At 35.4% G+C, this 24,739-nt stretch overlaps 1 protein-coding gene across 1 annotated transcript in view; it reads right to left on the bottom strand.

Annotated features, from left to right (window-relative positions):
* Positions 1 to 18,671, bottom strand: part of ANO3 (anoctamin 3) — a 426,276-nt gene extending 407,605 nt beyond the window's left edge. The window contains exon 1 of the mRNA XM_023239658.2: positions 17,793 to 18,671. Within this exon, the coding sequence (XP_023095426.1) occupies positions 17,793 to 17,946 (154 nt within the window). The 5' untranslated portion in view covers positions 17,947 to 18,671. The remainder of the gene's footprint in view (positions 1 to 17,792) is intronic.
* Positions 18,672 to 24,739: the final 6,068 nt, after the last annotated feature.

Below are 24,739 nucleotides of genomic sequence, written 5' to 3'. Positions count from 1 at the left end.
TTCATTTTAACAGAAGATTTAATTGTGTGTCTTCCTACTAAAAGTGCGTGATATGTTGCATTGATCAAGATCCATAAATAAGATTCTAAAAAGTGCTTTTTTAAAATAAAAGAAATAATGTCATTCTGAAAATAAATATAATTTAGGAGACTATCTTAATGTTTATTTATTTTTGAGAGAGAGAGAGAAACAGAGCACAAGTGGGGAAGGGGCAGAGAGAGAGGAAGACACAGAGTCTGGAAGCAGGCTTCCAGGCTCTGAGCTGGCAGCACAGAGCCCCATGTGGGGCTCAAACTCGTAAACCATGAGATCATGACCTGAGCCAAAGTTGGTCACTCAACCCACTGAGCCACCCAGGCGTCCCTATAACTTAGGAGACTATTTGAGGTCAGTTAGAAATTCTGGATAAAATACTTCTAAGAAATTTTAGTTGCTGATTGTTTTACCATAGATCCAACCAATTATATGAGTAGTTAGGGTAAAACTAAGGAAGCTAGTATCTTGAACCCAACCTCCAGGGGATCTATTCCAACATCTCTGCATCCCAAATTCTAAATGACTTTTTTTCAATGAATGCAAAGGTCGCAACAGACTATGAGCATAAATGAGACCGTTCCACCTATAATTACTAGTATAACTAGTGATTAAGCTGTTATTTGATAAACTGTATGTTGAGACGTGCAAGGCTTTGAAGGACAATATTAAAAAAATAACGTCATATACCAATTCTATACATGAGGAACAGACACACAGATATTTAATGTTTTATTTACATAACTTGAATATACAAAACATTATCCCTTTAAGTAACTTAGAGGTTAATTGAATAAAATATATACTATTCCACCATTATGGCATTCAGAACTTGATATTCATAGTTTCTATATTCTTGACCACTTTGAAAATCTGCAATATAATTCACTTGTGATTTATTAACTTACAAATTTGAATAGTATGAGTCACTTAGCTTTAGATAAAAGCCAGCATGAGCTCATGATATTTTTCCTCTTCTCATTTTTTCTCCATTCATCATTTAAGTAAACAGCTCTTAGAAAGTCACACATGCAAACATTTCTTTGGAAAAATGGGCCCTGGCACAAGGCAGGATAGAAGTCCAACTTAAGATACTGAGTTTAAAGAAAAAAAATAATAAACCCAATACATATGATACATCTTTGGTTCTTAGCCTGGGCATAATAATTTTAGATACTTTTATATGTGAATTGTCAAATTCAGTTTGATCTATCACTTGAACATAATCTGTAGTCTGGTGTGTATGGAAAGAAGAAAAGGGTTTTTTTTTAACGTTTTTTTTTTAAATTTATTTTTGAGACAGAGAGAGACAGAGCATGAACGGGGAAGGGGCAGAGAGAGAGAGAGACACAGAATCAGAAGCAGGCTCCAGGCTCTGAGCCATCAGCCCAGAGCCTGACGCGGGGCTCGAACTCACGGACCGTGAGATCGTGACTGAGCTGAAGTCAGACGCTTAACCGACTGAGCCACCAGGCGCCCCAAGAAAAGGTATTTTTTTACATGGTTTCAATTAGTTCTCTAGTCACTGTAATATTTTTTACAACACAGACAACAAAACGATAGCGAAATTTAAAAGGATGTAAAGCATGGACTGCATCTACATGGTGTTATAAACGTAACTTTTAGTGACATTGTGATTCAGAGGGCATTTTATCTGCTTTGGTAAATATTTCTTGCAGTTTTGATTTGGGAACTTTTGAAGATGTGAGATATATGGCTTATGAATGCCAAGCATCAGCTCTCAAAATGTTAAGAAATAAATTAAGGCAAAGGTGGATATTCAATAAAGATTTAAGATCTGGGGAGCCTGGGTGGCTCAGTTGGTTGAGTGTCCAACTGCGGCTCAGGTCATGATCTCGCGGTCTGTGAGTTAGAGCCCCACATCGGGCTCATGTGCTGACAGCTCAGAGCCTGGAGCCTGCTTCGGATTCTGTGTCTTCCTCTGTCTCTGCCCCTCCCCTGCTCATGCTCTCTCTCTCTCTCTGTCAAAAATAAACATTAAAAAAATTTTTTAAGATGTAAGATCTTTGTGGAGTGGTGTTAGTCAAAAAATGTTCAGAGATGAACATGTTTTGAATTTTGCACTAAATCAGTATTTAGCAAGTGTCTGTGGTATATAAGAACTGAAATGGCCCTCACACAGAGCACAAACCGTTTGTCTTGTTCGGTCCCAAATCACCAAAGCTTAACACAATGTAGCACAGAATGGGTGCTAAGTATTATGAAATGAATTACAGTAATTTACAATATGAGAAATACAGATAAATAAGCATATCACTCTGTTACATGATACAGATTATAACAGAATAACAAACTACCACACTGTGCCAAAAAAAGAAAGAAAAAAAAAGCTTCAAAGAGGAAGGAATACTTGAGAGAAATTTTGAGGAAAAGGAAAGAGCTTTCCAAGGGAAGAAGAGACAAAGGGAGGAAATATTTCCTATAGCACCAAACTATGCTAAATAACTCTTTTTCTTTTTCTTTTTTTTTTTTAAGTAGGAAAGATATTTCAATGTTTACTTATTTTTTGAGAGATAGACAGAGCGTGAGCAGGGTAGGAGCAGAGAGGGAGGGAGACACAGAATCTGAAGCAGGCTCCAGGCTCTGAGCTGTCAGCACAGAGCCCGACATGGGGCACAAACTCACGGACCTCGAGATCATGACCTGAGCTGAAGTCGGATGCTTAACCAACTGAGCCACCCAGATGCCCCATAAATAGCTACATAAATCTTGATATAAGCTGATTTGGGAAAGCATAATGGACTTAATTTGTCTGAGTTCCAGGTTCAGATGAGCTTCAGTTAGAGCCTGATTCGTACTCAAAGACTGCAGTAATTCCAATCTCTTGGCTCTGCTTCCTCTAGGTTTTCTGTCATCAGTCTCCACTGATAGTCCCTGACAACACCAGGCTCTTGCCACATGTTTGCTTCAAGTCTCAGTTACAGCCTCATACCCTTTCCCCAAGCTCAGAAGGCAAGCTCAGGATTCCTCATTAAAGTCCTAAAGTCCACTCTGATTGGATAAGCTTAGTCTCTCTTCTTTTTTTTAAATGTTTATTTTTGTGAGAGAGAGAGTGAGAGAGAATCCCAATCAGGCTCCGTGTTGTCATCACAAGCCTAACGAGGGGCTCAATCTCACAAACTGTGAGATCATGACTTGAGCCGAAACCAAGAATCAGATGCTTAACCCACTGAGCCACCCGGGCACCCCAAGCTTAGTCTCTCTTCCAAATTAGTAGGATACTCTATGGTCATAAGTCAAACTCTCAGAGAATTTGCTTTTATCCACCAACATCATGATTAGGATGTGACAACGGAAGGTTTCCTAAAAGAAACTAGGCTAACAGTTTCCGTAAAGACGGGAAAATGTGTATTGCTGCAATTGTCACACACCACAACTGCCAAGACAGACCTTATGTAGTTAGTCCTAAAATCACCCTCTGAAAAAAACAAAACAAACAAACAAACAAAAACAGTTTCTTCACATAAGGAAGATAAAATCCACTGACATTTGTCCCCTATGGTAACCTGAATACATAGAGACAGAGTAAGTCACTAAAATCAACAACTTCTGCAGCCACAGCTTCTCAGAGGTTAGAAGAATCTTTAGCCCAGTTTCTAACCAGATGGTTAAATGTGACATCTCTCAGTGGTTGTACAAGTATAAATTTATGCCTAGGTCCTATCCCTGCATGAAATGAAAAACAGGAACATGAAGGACCCACATGGATTCCACCCTGAAATAGAACAAATCAGACAGGCTAGGCCAATCTGGGACCCCTGGAGGAGTTTCTGTAAACAGCCTAAGATTAGCCACTTCCTCCTCCTCCCCCTACAAATTAAATAAAATTTTTTCTTAGTGGGAGGAAGAGAAAATCTCAGTGTTGCCTTGGGGACACATTAAACTTCTATATGAGTCTTAGTTTTTATCTATTTTAGCTCCAAAAGGGTATAGAGCCAGGAACCTTGAGAACAGAGGTTAAGGCCACAGTTTGTTAGACTTTCTTGAGTTAAGAATGATGGTTTGGCTATGGCTCCAGCCTAATGTTACCAAGGCCTTGACTTTAAAAAATGAGGAAAGCTAAAATGGGTCTCCTAGAAATAGTAAGGTGTCTGTCAACTGTTCTGGTCAACACTATTAATTTAGCAATTGAGGTCTACTATTCTTTTCATACTGAACTTACCTTTCACTATCCTACATCATGAATCTTTCACTCTAGCCAAGCAGACCTTTCCTTCTCACTTTCCTCCCCCAAACTAGAAATTTATCACCATATCACTATTGAGAACTCTTTCTACTGTAGTTGATAGAAGAGTCAAATAAAATTAGCAATATCCCATAGAGAATTCATTGGCCCAATAACTGAAATAATTGGAAAGAAATCTAACCTCACATACAGCTTAAATTAGGGGTACAGACTATTTCATCAAAGAGTAGGAAAGGAGTTGATTCTTCAAGAAAAGTCCTGAACATTCATGTTAGAAGAAAGAGGAATGTATGCAACGGTGGCCAAATATAAACTAACAAACATATGCATACATAGACACACAAATGGATATTTTATGATAACATATTCTGTGGTCAATTTATGTCATTTCATTTCCTAGGAATGCCCTCTTCCTTTCTTTTAAACAGTCTGTCCCTTTTTAAAATTTCTTTCCTTTTCTATTCTCTTTGGGCCATATTGATCTATTTTTCTGAAAGTTCAAAACACATATCCCTTATCATTGATTTTTCCTTTGGCACACACTATAATGAATAGTTACCTCATTTTTCCCCCTGAGTGATCAGTTCCAACTTAGAAGCAACTTCTGTGTGCTCCAAGAGTTAAATTCTAAAGTTCACTGCATGAAAGACAGAAAACCCTAACCCTAAAAAATGGTATAATACAGTGTGATAGTTTTCCAGGATAGCTTAGGAATATTTAATTAACTCATCATGTGACTGCTATTAAAATTCCAATTTGACTTTCCAGAACCATCCAAAATTTTTTCTGTTCTCTAACACCTGCCACTTACACTAGAAGAAAAAAACAAACAAACAATAAACATTGCTTCTACCTCTTGCCCTACTGGACCTGGGAGGTGGAAGGGAGTGCTCATTCCCAATCATTTGCAATGCCTCCCCTATTCTGGTGAAGGTACTCTGCATTAGAAACGCTGTAGTTATGCAGCTCCATGAGGTGGGTTGAGTGAGATGACATGGGGGCCAATGATGCAGAACATAATGTGATATTTGTGGGGGAAGAGGATTAAAATGGTGGCCAAGTCAGGACCCATGAGGGTGTGCATTAGAAAGAAACAGTAGGGGAAGACTAACAAAGAAATATTATGACATAGAAGCATAGAATATAAGCCCTGGAGAAGACTCTTCCTTAGCTTAACTTTCAAGAAATTAAAGACTAAAATTAAATGGACATGGACACATTTACACACGGACTATATTGCACAATTCTCCATGCAGGCTCTTCTTTTGTCCATGGCTGCCTATTCTTTCTTTGATCACTGAAGATACTAATAGTGACCACATTCATGGTAGATGAGAACATAAGTCTAAGGCTGAAAGAATGACCCTAACTATTGCTGGACACTTATGGATGAGAATGGGGCAAGAGATGCCACTGGGGTCTGGGATGTCAGGGAAAATAGGGTTGATACCAGCCACTCCCACACATGTAGACATATTAATGGCTGTGTATCAAAGTATAATGTATGCATGGTACAAAACTGTATTTTGTATATATGTGTGCTTGGTACATTGTATATATGGTTACTCAGTAAGTATTAATGTAATGAGTGAATGTCTTCTCTAACACTAGGAGCAGACACCATGTTTTAGTCTCCTTTTAATTAATTTATAACCTTGTACAGTGTCTTACATTTTAGTAGGTCTTACATTATATTGTTGATCCATAGGTAATAAACAATGTATACATTTGAACTTCCATTAATTCCATTTATTCTCTTCATCATTTGTCGGTGATGAAATGCCCCTTTCAATTCAAATTTAAAAGAGTCTGCATATGTATTCTATTGAGCTAATAGAACTTTATAACAGCTCATCATTTAAAGGATGACTATAATAAGGATATGAGATAAACTGTTGAGAACAGTTTCATTTGGCTTCCAAGGCAAAATAAGATGGAAAAACTGACCAAGCTCTCTGTGGTTATTGTGTGGTCACCAGAAATTATGAAATATGTAGTATTTATATGTGTCAGTCAAGTGATTACCAAACTCCATGCTCTTGACTGCTATAGAACTGACCACTTCTTTAAATGCTTTTGCTTTGAGACTTTTCTACATTGTTACCTTGGAAATAGAGCCTAAATTCTGAAATATGGCTGGCGAGAGCCAAATATTCAGTGGAAAAGAAGACCTATGAAACACTGGATAGTGTTTAACTACTGTGGCATCAGATAAGATCTCTGAAGAAAACAGATAGAAGGAAATGATAATTTCTTCAATGATAAAGAAAAATAAACCAACAAATGATGAGATCAGGATTCTTATATTACCAGAGATGTTTAGACCAATACTCCCAGGTCTTTATCTTCTTGAAATTAATCATAAGTCACTCTCAGGAAAGTCTTACCTAAAAATTGCCCATTTGCAAGAATTCATTAGAAAACTCATAGTGATATGCGTATTTGTAGAACACTTCAATTTTTGAGTTGAGAAGACACAAGGGGGTAATACAGATAGGCAAAACACTGGAAACGGGAAATGGGGAAATATTTCATATGCATTAAATATGTTTTCTAAGCCCTGTCCCTGTACAAGGCATTTTTTTTCATACATTTTCTCAATCCCATAGTCAATTCTGTAAAGTGAATATCCCATTAAGAATAGGCAAAGAAATATTAAGTAACTTTCACAAGTTCTAAAGTCTATGTGTTTGAGTCATAGCCAGAGCTGTCCTATGGCAAAGCCCATGCCATCTCTTACATGATAACCCCTGGGAGTTAGAAGACACTTGAAGGCCTGACAATACAGGATACAGAAAATTACAGACTGACCTCTTTATCTAATTATCTGTGTAATCTTAGCCAACCTATTCATCATACTTTCTTAGCCTTGCTCTCATTTTCTCATATAAGAGAAGCTTGTGAATCTAGCTCTTCCTATCTACAAGTTAAGTCAAGTTAATCTAGATAATGCATGATTGTCTCGGATATCTCTGCCTCCTTGTTTAATGCACTATCCAATGTTCAGATAAGGCATCTCACTTTGAAAAGACTAGATAATCTCTTAAAGATGAACACAGGGAAGACATTCTTCTGCCTACTTTTATCTAGAGTGGGAACAAAATACAGAAGTTTAATTTCCAGCACATAAAATCTCCCTTTCCCAAATCTCAATGAAGTAAAATTCCCAATTGCACCCTGAGAAGAGAACACTGTTCTGTGATGTCAGTACTAAACTAACTCACTGGATCGAGGACAAATTATTGGTCTCATCAAATGCCATGAGCACCCACTGGCATCATGGGAAATCACTAACCAGAAGCCAAATGAAACCATGGTTCTCATGAAACCAACACCTGTTTTTGTTTTTGTTTTTTCCAGGGCCTCAGAAACTTCCCTCCAGAAATGTCTCTCTTGTTAGAGAAAAGTGAAAGCCCACAGATATCTCCAGGTTAATAAGAATTTTCTTTGAAGTCTGGCATTTTATTATAAAAACTAATCTAGGCATTTATTCTACTTCCTACCAAACCCTCCTTTTTAAAATATTAAACGTTAATGGGATAACTTATCAAATAAAATAAATGCTCCTGAAGTTTGTAACATTTATTCTCTGCATAGTCATATGTTCCTGTGGACAACTATACTTGAATTTGAGCAGTTCAGTTTGCCCTACATAGTTTCTGCAATTTGGCTTAGATGGACTATAACTCACAGAATATGGTCAAATACCACATTCTAGAATACCATTCTAATATATAATCTACTGTACATAATATACTCAGAATAACAGCATTTCCTAGATACTTATTACTTACAGGCTAAATATTTTACTGTTGTTGCTATTTAATTTAACATTCTTAACTACTTTGTGAGGTGGAGATTTGTACACCCTTATTATATGTAAGGAAATAGAAACATAGAGAGATTCACTGTTTTCTGAGTCAAAGAAATCAGAACAACACAAATCACACAACTCTTAAGAACAACCTCTGAACTCTAGCTTGACTAGGGTCTAAGCAATTACCTCTCTATTGTTGTTTATGTAGAATAACAATTTTAATTTATGTGACGATACTGGATTATTTTACAGGGTCTATTCTTAGGTAGACAACTCCCTCTATACCAACCAGTCAGTGTTCAGTTAAAATGTGTAGCTCAAAAAATTATAAAAATAAATACCCAGGGTTTTGAAGTTACTTATAACAAGTCAAATGTGAGAATATTAAATATAAGATTATATTTGTAGTCTATATATATTCTATTCATAAATTAGAACCAGAACTTTCTGTATAGAATTTTTGGAGAACATAAACAAGTATATTTAGCTTTTGAGAACTCAAATTATAGACCAGGGAAAAGCAAAGGATGGGCAAAATGAAAGCTGAAACTTGAGAATGTGAAAGTAAGATACAAACATGGGAAATGTAGGTGGTTCATTGGTCATCTAAAAATAGGCAAAACACCACTTTCAATAATAGGATCTACCACAGCTGACTCAAGGGACAAGCAATGGTTTTTCCAACATTCTTGAAGACATGAAAAGTATCCCCATGTCATGCAGCACAGTGAGCTTTGAGAAAGCCCAACAGTAATGGGTGACACCACACACAGACACAGGACGCTGGAGATAGGAAGCCAATGACGAATTTCCCCAGTGTGCAAATTTATATTAAGCAGTAAAACAATCAGAATTTATGGTGACTTGCGGAACTTGTTGGACCCTCCTGATAGAACCTTATTTTTTTTCCCTTAAATCAAATGCTTATAAAATTAAATCAGAGAATCTTTAAAAGAGGTTCAGAGAAGGTACTCTCCAAGTCCCTTGTTTTTCAAACGAGGACACAAGTCCAGAGTGGCTTTCTTGTTTTGGATCTGCCCATTGCCTATTCTTTTGCCAATGTATCTCCTGTGGCATTCATCACACTCCAGAGTGGAAGTTCAGCAGTGACTCAAGAAGAAACCAATCAGGGCATAGGATTGGGATAGAGGGGTATCACTGTGTCTCTTTCCTGTTTACTCAGCAATTTTCAGTCTACTCCGGGGTCAGAGCAGAGGTGAAAGCTTTATAATCTCAGCAGGAGCAACAGAACTCAAGTCAGTAGCAGCTATTTCTCTCATTTCATGCCTGATAATCAGAATGTTCTATGATTTTTTTTTCCTGAAAACTTAGTCTAAAACCTTATCAAGCTGATGTAATGATTTGTAGACTCTAGAATCTATGGTACTTTAAAGAGAATAATACTTGCAACTTAAGTAAAGTACATTTTCTATAATTGGTTATAAAATATCAGTAGCATACTTGATTTTATACTTTAAGATGAGAAGCCACCCACTACTTTATAGGGAACCCTTTGTCAACCACTTGCCAGAAAGAGCTTTATGAATAAAGATTGGCTGTATTTCACCATGCCAACCTGCAAATCTCATCATAAACATTTCACTACAATCCTTGATTTTCTGTATGAAGTGTTATATAAACCGAGGTACTGAGGTCTATTCCAAAAACCACAGTAAAATTTTTTCATCCGCTTACAGGAAGACATAATACCAGGAGACTTTTGAGAAGAGATATGTATATATTTGTATCTATCTCTATCTCTGTCTAGCTTAGTGAACTCCACCAGGGGTTATGCAGTAGGCAATGGCCTCTTATCAATACTTCCATTAGGGCACCTTGTATGTTATCAGAAAAGCCACTTTTAAATTTATCATTTTGAATTATAATAGATGTACTCCATTCCTAGTAGAATATTTTCAGCAGGCATTTAACGAAATGATGGTTGTTGGGGTTATTTCATTTTACAACATCACATTAGCATTAACTTTTCATTTTACCACAGCAGCCAAAGTATGCATATTATATGAACCTAGATTGCTCTTCTTAAGACGGAATGAGTTGAAGGCCCCTAGGCAGAGCCATTAAAGAGATCAGAGTTATATTAAAAAATTCCACAAAGGAAGTGCAGGTTTCTATCAATTGGTCCATCTTGGTAAAGTCATATTAGAAACAAGCAATTCAGCTCCTGTGTTTATGGAGCTCTCTGCTGGTCTCTCTTTAGGGAACAGAAGAGAAGTAGAAAATATCTTTTATCCTGTGGGAGTTTATTCTCGATTTGATAAAACTGCACTGAAAGCCGAAAGCTATACTCAATATCAAACAGCAAAACAAATGAAAGATTAAATGAAGAAAATAAACATTTAACATTGATATCAATGCCACAGAAATGGATACTGAGGCATCTGACACAGGGAAAATTAATGTTTTATGTAAGGGATGAGAGGTAGGGCTTTTGGAAAATTTTGATCTGAATTCATCTGAGGGTGATATGTAAATGTAAAAAAAAAATAGGAAAACACTCTGTCAAGTATATCAATGGATTAACCCTCTTACTATAAAAGCATGGTGACAAAAAAAAAGCTATAGATATTTATAGATTGCTATGATCATAAATTATCTGGAAAGAGTGCCATAATATAGATAATTGTAGGAAGCCCTTGCTGATCAACCAATCATGACCCTTGACGAAAGCACTGATTTTCAAACTTTAGTGTGTATGTACATAATATGAAGAATTTCTAAAATCTAGGTTCCTGGATTTTATGCATAGAGTTTACATATAGAGTCTTGGAGGGAACCCTAGAATCCTCAAGTGTTGCAAGTATACTGGGATTCTAATGCAGATGTTTCATGGGCTACGTCTGGACTTTGGGAACCAACCTGCTAAAGCACTATTCTCCAGCTGATATGTTCCTGTCCTGAATGAAATGGACAGGATGAGATAGTCACCTATTTCAATCACACAGATGGGTTTTTTCCTGACTAGCCTTAGAGCATTAGGGCATGCATTGGAACTTCCAAATACTTCACATTTCTCACAGCTGGCAGAGAGCTGAGTACAGAGTAGACATCTAATAAATATAAATATGATGGTAGCATAATAACTATCATTAATCATGTGGCAACTGGTCATAGTTCTAAGCATCTCAAGAAGTTAGGACCTCTAATTCCTTCTAACTGAACAAAAAACCTTTTACATAATGGTCTTTTATTTTGTGGTCAGAGATGGTCTTCAATTAGCTACAATTAGCTGGATACTCATCCTCTCTCCCAAGGTCATAGAATACAATCTATTCTTTGGATTTGCATACATATGCTCAGAAGTAATGTTCTTCTTTCCTGAGACAAAGAAATAACTTTCACAAAGCCCACTTCATAAAGCCTAAATCACCCATGATGATGACTTTTTTTTTTTATTTTTATGCTAACCTTAGTACAGCTAGAATTTCAGCAGAGTGGTTGGTCAGTTCTAGGTTCCAAGACATATCCAGGAAGATAAATATAGTTAAATGCTCAAAGGAATGCAATGACTGACTGTATGTGTGTGATCATGTGGATTGATGGGGATATGTAATGTTTACAAATGTTTATATTGACTCCTCTGGCTACTCTGGATAGAGTAACACTTTTTGGAAAATATAGTATTTGAGATCATATGAGACCTTGAAAATTGCTATTTTTAAAAAAAAATGTTTATTTATTTTTGAGAGACCGACACAGACAGAGCATGAGCAGGGGAGGGACAGGGAGAGAGGGAGACACAGAATCCGAAGCAGGCTCCAGGCTTTACGAGCCCAACATGGGGCTCAAACCCACAAACTATGAGACCATGACCTGAGCCAAAGTCGGACACTTAACCAACTGAGCCACCCAGGCACCCCCAAATTGCTATTTTTAGTATAGCACAACAGTTCATTGTCACGACTGTTATACCTTGGCCGAGTAGTATTTTCATCTGTTATCAGGAAGATATGATACCAAGAAATCTTTGAGGAAAGATATTTATTTTAGTATCAAATATAATGAACAAAACATCATGAAACCCAGCTTCTTATCTTAATTTTGGGTTACTAGTTACTGTGTGACTCTGGGTAGATCATTTCAAGTTGATCTTCAGCTATAAATAAAGGACAACAGAGAGGTTTCTTATTTGGCTCAAAATGTTGTTTTCAATCTATAATACACCAGCACTTTGCTAAGATTTGGAAATTTTTTAACGTTTATTTATTTATTTTGAGAGAGAGGGAGCATGCAAGCATGGAGGGGGAGAAAGAGGGAGAGAGATAAACTCAGATAGGCTCCATGCTCAGGGCACAGACTTGATGCAGGGCTCAATCTCAGGATTCAGTTCATCACCTGAATGGAAATCAAGAGTCAGAAGCTTAGTTGACTGAGCCACTCAGGTGCCCCTGGAATTGTTTTTAAGATAAGAATTTACAGAAGGAAATTTTTATGGAAATGATTTAAAAGCAGGTTTTAAATATAGCAAACATGGGTCAATTTCTAGTATTTAATGACAATTGCTCAAAAGTTAGGGTTAGTTTGTTAGGAACTATTTGAATTCAATACGTTTTCTAATATAGATAGGAAAAGATGATTAATACTATGAAACCATTCTGAAAATGACTCACCAACTATATAGGACTCATTCAAAATTAATATAGTCATTATTTAAAATCAGCATGTTAACACTTACTTTTCTATAGTCTTACTTTTCTGTAGTCTTACCTGGTTTGTAAGTTATTGAAATGTCTTTTCTTACAAAGATTTCACCTCAACCATTCTAAATTGAAAATACCAACTTAGTGTGTAAATTAGTGATGTATAAATCTATACTTGAAATATGATGGACAATTATGATAACATTTGACTTCTTCATGCTTCAAAATATTATTAGAAGAGTAAAATGAGTTTAGGGTTCAAGTATTTGGTATTGTCAGTAAAATGGTAGATGCTGTTTTTGTTATCTTCATTATTGTCATAGTAGCAGGGTAAGGAGTGATACTGGTACTTGGGCTTGTATTCATGTAGTGGCAGTAACATTTGGAATTGGACAAAGTCTGGGTCCAAGTTCTTGGTTTATTACTTACTGAAATTTTACTGTAAAATATCACTGATATGCAGTTTCTTCATTTATAAAAATGGGAGTAAAAAAATGATTTGATCTACATAATGGTCATAAAAAGTCAATGTAAGGGGCGCCTGGGTGGCGCAGTCGGTTAAGCGTCCGACTTCAGCCAGGTTACGATCTCACGGTCCGTGAGTTCGAGCCCCGCGTCAGGCTCTGGGCTGATGGCTCAGAGCCTGGAGCCTGTTTCTGATTCTGTGTCTCCCTGTCTCTCTGCCCCTCCCCCGTTCATGCTCTGTCTCTCTCTGTCCCAAAAATAAATAAACGTTGAAAAAAAAAAAGTCAATGTAAAAGAACTCCATATATTAGAAATTCTTTGCATATGTTGACTTTCATTATTATTGTTTTAAATTATATGTAAACAGAGGCTTTGTCTTTACTCTTTATATTCTTGTCTTTAGCTTAATGATGTTCATTGGGAATGCTCTCAATCTAATTATATTCATTAACCTTTTTTATAGTTGTCAGTGGCCTTTAAAATCAACTAATGTATTCTAGACATTGTCCAGATTAGAAAAAATCATCCAGGAAGGATGTTAAAACCTTGCCCGAAGTGGCACTCCTTGTTTGTGACTCAGCAGGACCTCATCTCGACTAAATTTTTAGTGTTCTCCAATTCCTTCACTAGCGTTATAGAATTCATTTCTTTAATACCAAATAGCCAAAGCAGGTCTCACAGGATATTAGGAAATGTTCTATGTAAGAGGGTTTTAGAATCTAATAAACATAAAAAATTCTAGATTAAACGAAATTATCAAACTTTTTATTTTTTTTAAATTGTTTTGTAATGTTTATTTACATTTGAGAGAGAGGCAGTGTGTGAGTTGGGGCCGGGCGGGGGGGGGGGGGGGAGCAGAGAGAGACAGAGACAGAATCTGAAGCAGCCTCCAGGTCTGAGTTGTCAGCACAGAGTCCAATGCGAGGGTCGAACTCACGAACCACAAAATCATGATCTGCGCCGAAGTCAGACACTTAACCAACTGAGCCACACAGGCGCCACAACAAACTTTTTAAAAGTTGAATCACATACATTCTCAAATATGTTAGACTGTGTTATGAAACTATAGAAAAAAATTAGAAAATCCACTATGGCTGAAAGATTTTTGACCATCAGAAATTTTTAACAGTGAATTAATGCCTAAGTGAATTCAGGATCACATATTGGTTAAATGTTACTTTATCATACTGGAAGTTATATGACTACCAGTGGGACATACCTGTTTTACAAGGATAAAAAAAATTAAAACAGGTATGTCCAATTGGTAGTCATATAACTTCCAGTATGATAAAGTAACATTTTATATATATACATAAGTATGTATATATACATCTGATGATAATGATCATAATGATGAAATGTTCATAGCCTTAAAACACATTCCAGAATCCAGGGATGACATTTGTATCTTTACTACCGATTACTGATGAAATTCATTTCTGAAACATAAAGAAGCATTTTTCTTTCATGGGACTGTTTTTAATCATAATTTCCATGCAGTGTTGAGCAAAAAGAAAGAACACTAAACTCTTACAGGCAGAAAACAGATTAAGAGCTCCTCAACTTCCGTCTGCCTCTGCCACCACCCATTCACACACACACACACACACACACACACACACACACACACACACACCACACACTACATATGTGAATGGCTTAGGTCCAGTTACATTACTTTTCTGGGCTTTGGATTCTCCCATTTAATAAAGGTCAAGATAAATGAACTCTAACTCATAAAAGTCTTATAAGAATAATTCAGATTTTGTAGGTATTATCTTTAAGTAATCATATAAGTGAAAGGTATAAATACTGTTTTTATTGACAATGGAACATATTTCTCTTTAGACATAAATGCTCAACTTTCTATGGATTAACATTCACCTGTTATATTTTATTTTCCCATGATAGCTTTATGCTTGCTTATGTATGTTGAAAACATACTGTCAGTCCACTGAGATAAAAAGACAGAATTCCTTCCTACTTCCACTGTTATCTCATTTTCATTTTCATGTAGACACCTCAAGCACTAACTCTCAGTCATGAATATTCAATTAGTATATTTTAAATGAATGAATACAACTTGACTCAATGCTCCATAAACGCTTTAAGTAAAGAACAAATTCCACATTGATACTATTCTGTGCAATGGTTTCATCAAGCAAAAATTGTGTGGTAATTTCCACCCAGGATGTTGGCAGACAAAATCCATGTATAACTTGACTTAAACTAGTACTCCCTATGACAGAAAATACATTAAAAGATAAACTACACTTTACTATTTGGTCATTTAGTTAATCATATTTGTGACATGTGCATTATGCATAAGCACAAACAATTGTGAAAAGGCAATTACCTTTAAGAAACATAATCTAATATAAGAGAAGCCATGGACACGTGTATTTACAACAACAATAAAAATAGAATGGGAACATTTTCATATATAAAACAAACTTTTAAAAGAAATTGACAGAAAATATCCCTTTATATAAAAAGTTAACCATAAGCATTTGGGAAGATGATTTTTTTTCTCAGTGAGATCTTAATAAATAGAGGAAGGAGAAATAATTACTGGAAATTATTTTGGAAGAAAAACATGAACAGTAATTGGAAAGTGTAAATCATTCTTGTAGGATGTAGGTAGTTACATGAAACTGACAAAGTTGGAAAAAAAAAGATTTAGATTCTAGAGCACCAGGTTTATAACACAGGTTACACTGACTTACAGAAATCCCAAACACAAGTGGGAATAGGTCAGATTTGTGCCTAGGGAGGACTGTGTGGCTTCCAATGGGCAAGAGACTTGTTTTGGAAAGTCTTATTTGAAGGTGAGATCAGTTAAAAGACTGTAAGGTGTATGCACTTGGGCAATGAAGAGGGCCAATCTTTCAGTCCCTCGGCCAGGCAATCAGCGAGTCAAGATATAAGGAAGCCAGGCACCCTGTTGAGTACTGGCACCATAGTGGTAGACAAAGAGGTAAAGAAGACAAGTATTAAACTAACACGCATAGAAACAAGTGCTTACTTTATATTGCAACGCTAAGGAATGTTTCAGCTGACTTAGGGGATATTCACAAAAATAAGAATGTAAGAATGATGAGGCATTTTTAAGGGAGTTTAGCTTCTTTGTGTTGAATCTGAGGCACTGCCAAGGAAATTGAGGTGAAAGTGTCTTCCAGGTCCTGGGGAGGAGCTTATACCTAGGCTACAGCTGCGTTTGTCAGCTGCATAAAGACAACAGTTGAATCTATTGAACAGATGGATGTGCCAACTACAACAAAGATGACTAGAAGACAAAAAAATGGTGAAAATACGATGGGTATTTAAAACATGATTAAACTGGTAAGTACTTTACTTATGAACTTCTTTTTCCTAAGTCCACTGTACAAAAAGTTATGTTCATTGGGAAAAAAACTGATTTTTTCTATTTATGAAATTGTAGGTTCAATACAAGTAGGACTTTCAATCTAAGAAAGAGAAATAATACTATGGATGAAAGAAAAATTTAAAAATTTATTATATCTCCTGATTATAGAACAGCTTATACTATAAAACAAGTCGTATAACACAAAAGAATCTGTGAACAACAAATCAGCAACTGGTTGGGAGTCACATAAAACTTCTTTTCAAACATCTCATATAAATAAATATGCCACATTTTCTTAGAAGAGTCCTCTGGTTGCAAAATGGAATTTGTTATTTCTACAAGGATCCCCCCACCCAGCCTTTGGACAAAGATTAACATCCTGTAACATCCAGAACTATGAAAACTTTGTTTAACTTTTACTTTTGTCATTACACTGTCTTTTTTTGTGAGGAGAGATAAACAACTAACTCAAAAGGGAATTTCCTTTAGAAGAACATTTAAAATGTTTATTTATTATATGATTCTTTTCTACAAAGAACACTTAATTAATTATTGACATCTCATAGCTGTTCACTGTAAACCAAACCCACAGAATTTTTTAATGTATGCAGAATATTAGTGTATAGTACTATTTCCTGAAAACTGCAGTGCAAAAAAAATGAAAACTGTTGAATGCTGGATAAGTTATCCACCCATAGATAACAAAAAAGAAATTTTTCACATTGAATTCTATCAACATTGTCAGCTCCTATAGAATCTAAATCAGGTCACAAAATAACGTAAGTAAAAGGAATGTTCTCTTACTCTTAATGAGAAGGTAAAGAGCACATATTGTCCTTCATATAATTATATAAAAGGAAACAGAAATAAAAGAGATGAATGAAAGATGGCAGGACTTTTTTTCTGCAGTTTACAGATACAATCCCTGATTTAATCAATCATCCCAAAGAAAACTAAGATAGGTTTGAACATTCAGAAAAACAAAATCTACTTCACTATTAACATTTTTCTGTGTCCCTAATAAACTTGTTTCCTGACATTTTACTCTAGTGGGATAACCTTCTGTTCTTTTTGTAGAAAACTATTTATGTATTTTGAGGAAAAACAACTGAAGAAACTAAAATTGGGATCAGTTTTACCACCACAAAATAGGCACCATCAAGATTTATTTGTTACGTATCTGACATTAAAAAAATACAGATGTAATATAAGATACTCAAAAAAATCTAAAGTTTAGCTTACCAGTGGGGACAGAATTGGAGTGTTGAAGTTCGAATTGACTAGAATCCTCAGAGAGTTCAGTCAAACAGGTTAAAGTAAATTCAGGGTTGGAAGCATGCTCATGTCTGAAGCCTTCAGGAGAAAGATAATCCAGTTCAAACTTCACAGTTGACATTGCAAAATTCTTAAAGAGCAATGTAAGTCAAAGTTCACACTAACTGAAGTTTTAAAGATCATAGGAGACAGAAAAAAAAAATCACTGTATTATAATCAGTAGTAACTCCAGACTTTCCGGTGATTATTCATTCTCACTTGGAAATCCAAAAGAGATAAAATATGCAGAGCTGAGTCTCTAAGTTTTCTGTATTCATGCCTTTGCTAGGCAATTGACTTCAATAGGATGGATGGAATTTAGAGTTGTTCTTCTGGAAGATGTCTTGCTGCCTTAAAATGATAGCAGCACTAATTCCATCTCAGAGAGGCTTCAGGGAAAACTAAGATGGGCTAAGTGAAGACATAGGCAAGGCTGCAGAGAGATGCTTTCAGTAACGTATTGGAAGTTCTCACTCACATTTCTGTACACAAAAGATCAGCTGGGTGGGGTTAAGGAGTGTAAGAGAATGAAACTTTTTTTCCACTGGGCAGTTCATCAGAGGAATGTTTTAATTTGGAAGGAAATTAATCCTAAGTGATATTTCCAGGGTCAGCGTTGTGAGACTATAGTTCCGATGCTTGTTGAAAGATGACTATGATTGTGGAGATTAACAGGTAAATTAAACTAAAAAGCTTCTGCACAGCAAAGAAACAATCAAGAAAATGAAAAGAGAACCTACAGAATGGAAGACAATGTTTGCAAGTAAATTATCTGATATCCAAGTATTCAAAAATTATAAGGGACTCATACAACTCAGTAGCAATAATAATAATAATAATAGTAATAATAATAATAATTCAATTATTTTAAATGGGCAAGCAACCTTTTCATCTTCCAAAGAAGACATACAAATGTCCATTAGGTACATGAAAAGGACTGATCATCATGGAAATGCAAATCAAAACCAAGTGAAAGATCACCTCATACTGGTTAGAATGGCTATCATCAAAAAGACAAGAAATAACAAGGATCGGCAGAGATGTGGAAAAAAAGGGACACTTACACACTGTTGGTGGGAATGTAAATTGGCACAGCCACTATAAACACTAAGGATGTTCTTCAAAGAATTAAAATAAAACTACCATATGATCCAGCATTCCCACTTCTGGGTATATATCTAAATGAAATGAAATCACTGTCTCAAAGAGATATCTGCACCCTTTGTTTACTGGAGCATTATTCACAATACTCAAGGCATGGAAGCTATCTAAGTGTTTATTAACATGATAAAGAATGATATTGACAGGGTGAATGATAAAGAAAATGTGATATCCAGTGGGGTATTTTCAGCCATAAAAAAAGGAAACCCTACCACTTGTGACATGGAAGAAACTTGAGGGTGCTATGCTAAGTGAGATAAGTCAAAGAAAAGACAAATACTGCGTGATCTCATGTATATATTTGGAATCCAGAAAAGCTGAACTTGTGGAAACAGAGAGTAGACTGGTGGTTGCCAGGGGCTGGGGTGGGAGAAATGGGAGATGTTGGTCAAAAGGTACAAACTTCCAGTTATAAGGTAGGTAAAATACAGGAATCTAATATATGGCAGGGTGACTATAGTTAACAATACTGTATTGTATACTCGAAAGTTGCTAAGAGAGTACATTTTAAATGTTCTCACCACTAAAAAAAAAAAAAAAAGAATAGGATAACTGTGAGGTGAAGTATGTGTTAATGGGCCTTATTGTGGTGATCATTATGCAACATATGCATGTATCAAATAATCACATTGTACACCGTGAACTTACACAATGCATATATATACACATATACATTATCAAATGATCACAATATACACCTTAAACTTACACAATGTTATATGCAATTAATTTCAATAAAGTATAGGAAAGAATATGTTTAAAAATTATGGTCAGATAAAATATACAGCTTGAGAAACATAAGATCGATATCATAATATGAGCAGGTGATCAGGAAGAGCAAATGCTAAAAAGGTAGGGATTAAGGAGGCTGACACTGTTGTACTCTTTAAGAAGTAAAACATCTTATCCCTCTCAGCTGGGCAGAAGCTTGTGTTGGTCACCTTAGAAAATTTAATTTAGGATCTCACTTTTATTCATCTTATGTCCTTGAGTCCATGAATCCCATGATGACCACCACCATGATGACAGCCTGTCAAGGAGTTGTTTAACAAAAGTCATCCTTCAGTTTAGGGAGTCAAACTAGATGAAGTTCTGATTAGTTCTTTGATGGTCTGTTTTCATCCCTTATTTGCGCATTAATTTATTTCCTCATTCAAGTGACTATTTACTGACCCTGTATTAGGTATTAATTTAGACACGACAATGTTAATATAGGTTCAGTGAAAAGAATTTGGGCTGAATCTGGTCTTGGTGGGCAAGAGAGCTGTGATTGACTGGGATTTTAATTATTACCATAGTATTAGTTATGGCAATAGATGTACTACACCTGAAGAATGGCATATTTGAAACAATGTTACCTTCTTTGTCCAGCACTCTTTGAAAAAGTAAAATATATATAAGAGGTTTGTAAATTCATTGTTATTACAATATAAAAAGTATTCTGGACAAAAAGTGGCATGTCTTACTTATCATTATAATTGAACAAACAAGGAAAGAAATTGGTGTCTCTGTTCCATGTACCTTTAAAAACTATTGCTCATGGCCTGGGAATGACTGTCATTCTCACAGCATATACAACAAACAAAATATGGTATTCAAGCCCATTCTGGAACAGTCATGAAAAATCTGACTAAAATGGCAAATATGACCAGCTTTTATTGGTAATTATCAGAAGGTAAAAGCATAATCAAAGTTACAAACAATATCAGCAAAATACTATCATTGCTTAAAATAAATATGAAAGTATCAGTACATATTTTGAATCCCTGAAAAAGTGCTTTCATAGTAATAAAGATTCTTGCTTGTCTCCCTACTACCTATGGAGTCTGTGTTAAAGCTTCTAGAAAGGAACACGTTGGCCAGTAGTGAGAAGATGAGTTGAGGAAAAGATGGCTGATAGGAAAAAGAAAAGCAAACACAAGGAAATTAATAAAGGATAAAAAAAGTGTATATACAACTTAAAGAAAAAAAGTAGATTCCAAAATTATGGAAGATGGGCTTTATCATTCTTAGTTGAAATATCTCTTTGGTATTTGGTAGGAGGGTACTTTCTGAAAGACAGAGTCTAAATGGTTTGAATTAAGAGCTGCTCAAGTATGTTTAAGTACTAGATAATTTCTACCCTCTATACTTTTGATAAGTTTGACCAAATCCCAGAGTGTTTCCTCTTTCAAGCAATGATTTGAAGGGTGTGCTTACATGGAAATGTGATTAGGCATGAGAGCTGCAGTAAAATCACCTCATTAATGATTTCCAGTAAGACCCTGAGGGGATGATATCTGAGGTTACAGTATAATCTCATTCTCGCTATCAGTAGTCCTTAGTTTTTGGGTATGACATCTTGAACTAAAAGAGAATCTAATTATATATAAACATATATAAATAGTTACCCCATCCCTTTGTATTCATACTGTTTTATTTTGCATATCAATGTATGACATATTGATATATGATACATATGAGCATATAAAACTACTTGAAATTCACTAGCATTATATTAACTGCATCTACATACCTTTGAAAAGTCATTCATGTATGTGTGAGAAATGTTACTGATTTGCTGTAAGACATCTGTAAATACACAGGTGGATTTGTAAACCCCATATAGTAACTTGATATGACATATATTCATACACTGGAAATTACTGTTCTCTAGTATGTAAAAAAATAAAGTTTTACTTCTTTGTGTAACATAGATAATCAGACTTTGTCAATAAACTCACTTCATTGTCCTTTTCCACTAGTAACCTAGGTAAAAACATCTCCTGAGGCCTCCAGAATTGTTGGTAATAAAGAACCTTAAGTTAATGTGAATACTCAAGAATTGGACAGCTCAGCAGTTTCCTATTCCTGAGCCTTTGGTCGGAAACTCTTAAGTTCCACCCAGCGTGTGTAGACTTCAAGTCTTTCTATTTTTTTTGTCTATAAGCACTTTATTCCCTCCCCTCTCCACAAATTTTACTGAGATATAATTGGCATATAGCATTGTGTGAGATGGAGGTATTATCTTAACTTCATTATAAGCTTCAAGTTTTTAGTGAAGTGTTTTCCATGATATCTTAGCTATACTTTTATGTGTAACAGTTTTCCATAAATCTTAGAAAATATCCATGTACACCTTTTACTCATATTATCTTCCTAAAACCTAGAGCATGTCCTTCTCCCCACCCCCCTACCCGCTTAGAGCACAAACAGGAGATGGCAGGAAATGCCACACAGAAAACTCATTCTTTTTTGATTGGTCCAGCTGCAAATATTTTTTCTCTCAATCTGGATCAGTTTGTCTCAGTTGCTATAGTAACTACTCACTTACTAGTGGTTACAGTAAATTTCAGATCTTTGGTCCTTCATTCATTTCAAAACATTAACTGTATTTGCAAACCTTGTTCTCAGCTATACTTAATTTTGGTATAATTTATCTCGGGTTCTCTTAATAGGCCAAACTATTTTATCTTAAAAATGGCTAAACTTATTGTGAATAATTGTAATTTTAACTGCATCATAAAACCACATTTTTAAAAAAAGTATAAGAAGCTTGTTTTTTTTTACAGTTTTCAATATATTTTCAAGCTCGTAAATAAACAATTGTTAGCAATGTCAGACAATAGATTTTTGTTATCTCAGATGCTCTGCTCTTTCAAACATTGTGTGAAGCAATTCACTAGCCGTACTTTTATTATTTTTCTGGTTTCAGAATGACTCTTTGAGGCCACAAGTTTACTCATTATCCCTTCTATTGAGGTAGCCATTGAACTAACTGAATAAATTACCATAGAAAATTATTAAACTAACTGAATTAATTTTAAAAATCTACCAATAGCAAAAGAGTAAACTATAAGAAAATTTGAGGAAATCCTGGAATATATGGTGGAGGTAATGGCTGAACAGATTGAGTAATGGGCAATTCCATGAAGGCAAAGAAGTTGCCTGGGTGTAACTGAAGAGTTTTACTCAGAACAATAGGAGTATGAGGTAGGACAAGACCCTGCCCCCTTCCCAGGTCACAGTACTAGAGACTGAAGCAAATAGAAGTTTCTTTGTCTATAACCATCATTTCATTCCAAGTGTGAATTAAGGAAGCAAGAGATCAGTGCATGGTCATTTCTTTTTTTTTTTTTTCCCTCCCTCTTTTTCAATATTTATTTTTGAGAGACAGAGAGAAACAGAGACAGAACATGAGTAGGTAAGGAGCAGAGAGACAGGGGGACACAGAACATGAATCAGGCTCCAGGTTGTGAGCACAGAACCCAACATGGGGCTCAAACCCACAAACTGTGAGATCATGACCTGAGCTGAAGTTGGACCCTTAACCAACTGAGCCACCCAGGCTCCCCCAGTGCACGGTCATTTCTTAATTGGATATCAGGACCAGACAGAGAAGGCAGCATTCTCCAGGGAACTGCAGAGGGCACCAAGAAAGTGAGACAAGTCATTCTTATTCTTCATAGTAGTGAAATTTTAGTACCAGCCTTCTCAAAATTTCCTTTCCTAAATCCTATTAACAGTTACACCAAATTCCATTCAACAGTGGTGAAAGAGGAAGCCAAATCAGTAAGTAAGTCATAGGAGTTTGGCTATTTTAACAATATCCCAATTATAGATTCTCTAGGAGCAGAGATTGGTACAGATCAAGCACTGAATATAATGTAGGCCATAGCCTGCCAACCCAGGAGTCATTTTGCTTTGCTTGAACTTGGAATTATGATCATTTGAGAGAAAGAAAAGATATTGGAAGGGAAACAATTTAAAGAGCCGAGCTGAACAACCACATCAAAAGAACTTTGCCATATCATAGTAGACACAAAAAACAGAAGAAAATAATTTTACTCCCTACTTTCAGTAAGATTTGAGAAAATATTATATTCATACAATAAAAATAAGCCACTAGGAAACAGGAGCAGAGTAAAAGAAAAAGTTGTTGAAAATAAGAACAAAACACACTTAAAAAAGTCAACTTAGCAGAAGTATTGGATAACAAGTAAATCACTGGTAAAAACACATTAATCAAATAAAAATTAAAATAAAGAATCATGTTGAATATAAAGCAAAAATATAAAAGTTGGAAATTATAACAGGATAAAAATGCAATATGTATAAAACAGAAACTCAAAGAAAAATGGAATTTATGATAAAAATATAAGAAAATAAAAACAAATAGGTTTTTGTATGGAAGAAGGTATTTATTCTTCAAATTCAAAGATCATATTAATGCCAGGCAAATGTACCAATACTGAAGAAAGGTACATACCTTGATACCAAACATATCTTGATGTGATCTAAATTCCAAAGATAATCTCTAACAAATTTCAAGATAAACTTGGAAGTGATGAAAGGATATGGTGCAAATCTGACAGAGGAGGACTTACTGGCTTCAATATCAAATGACAGAAGAATATAAAGCAAAGTTTATGGGGATATGATTAAAAGTGATCAGGTGTTCATAATTCAAAAATGCAGCAACAGTAAATCAGTATAAAAAAAGAAAGACAAAAATTATATAACTTGAGTGTTATATCTGAAAGCATCCAGGGGATAAAACAAACACAAGAATCAGAATAAGGAATTCAAAACAGAATATATATATATATATGTATATATATATATGTATATATGTATATTTATATATACATATATATATAGGTGAGAAAAAATAACTCAGAAATACATTGCTAAAAATTTTGTATGCCACAGAGGTATACATAGATCATATCATT

Source organism: Felis catus, chromosome D1, assembly GCF_018350175.1.
Source record: "Felis catus isolate Fca126 chromosome D1, F.catus_Fca126_mat1.0, whole genome shotgun sequence".
Taxonomy (NCBI): domain Eukaryota; kingdom Metazoa; phylum Chordata; class Mammalia; order Carnivora; family Felidae; genus Felis; species Felis catus.
The sequence above is the reverse complement of the archived record's forward strand: the minus strand, read 5'-3'. Positions and strand labels throughout refer to the sequence as shown.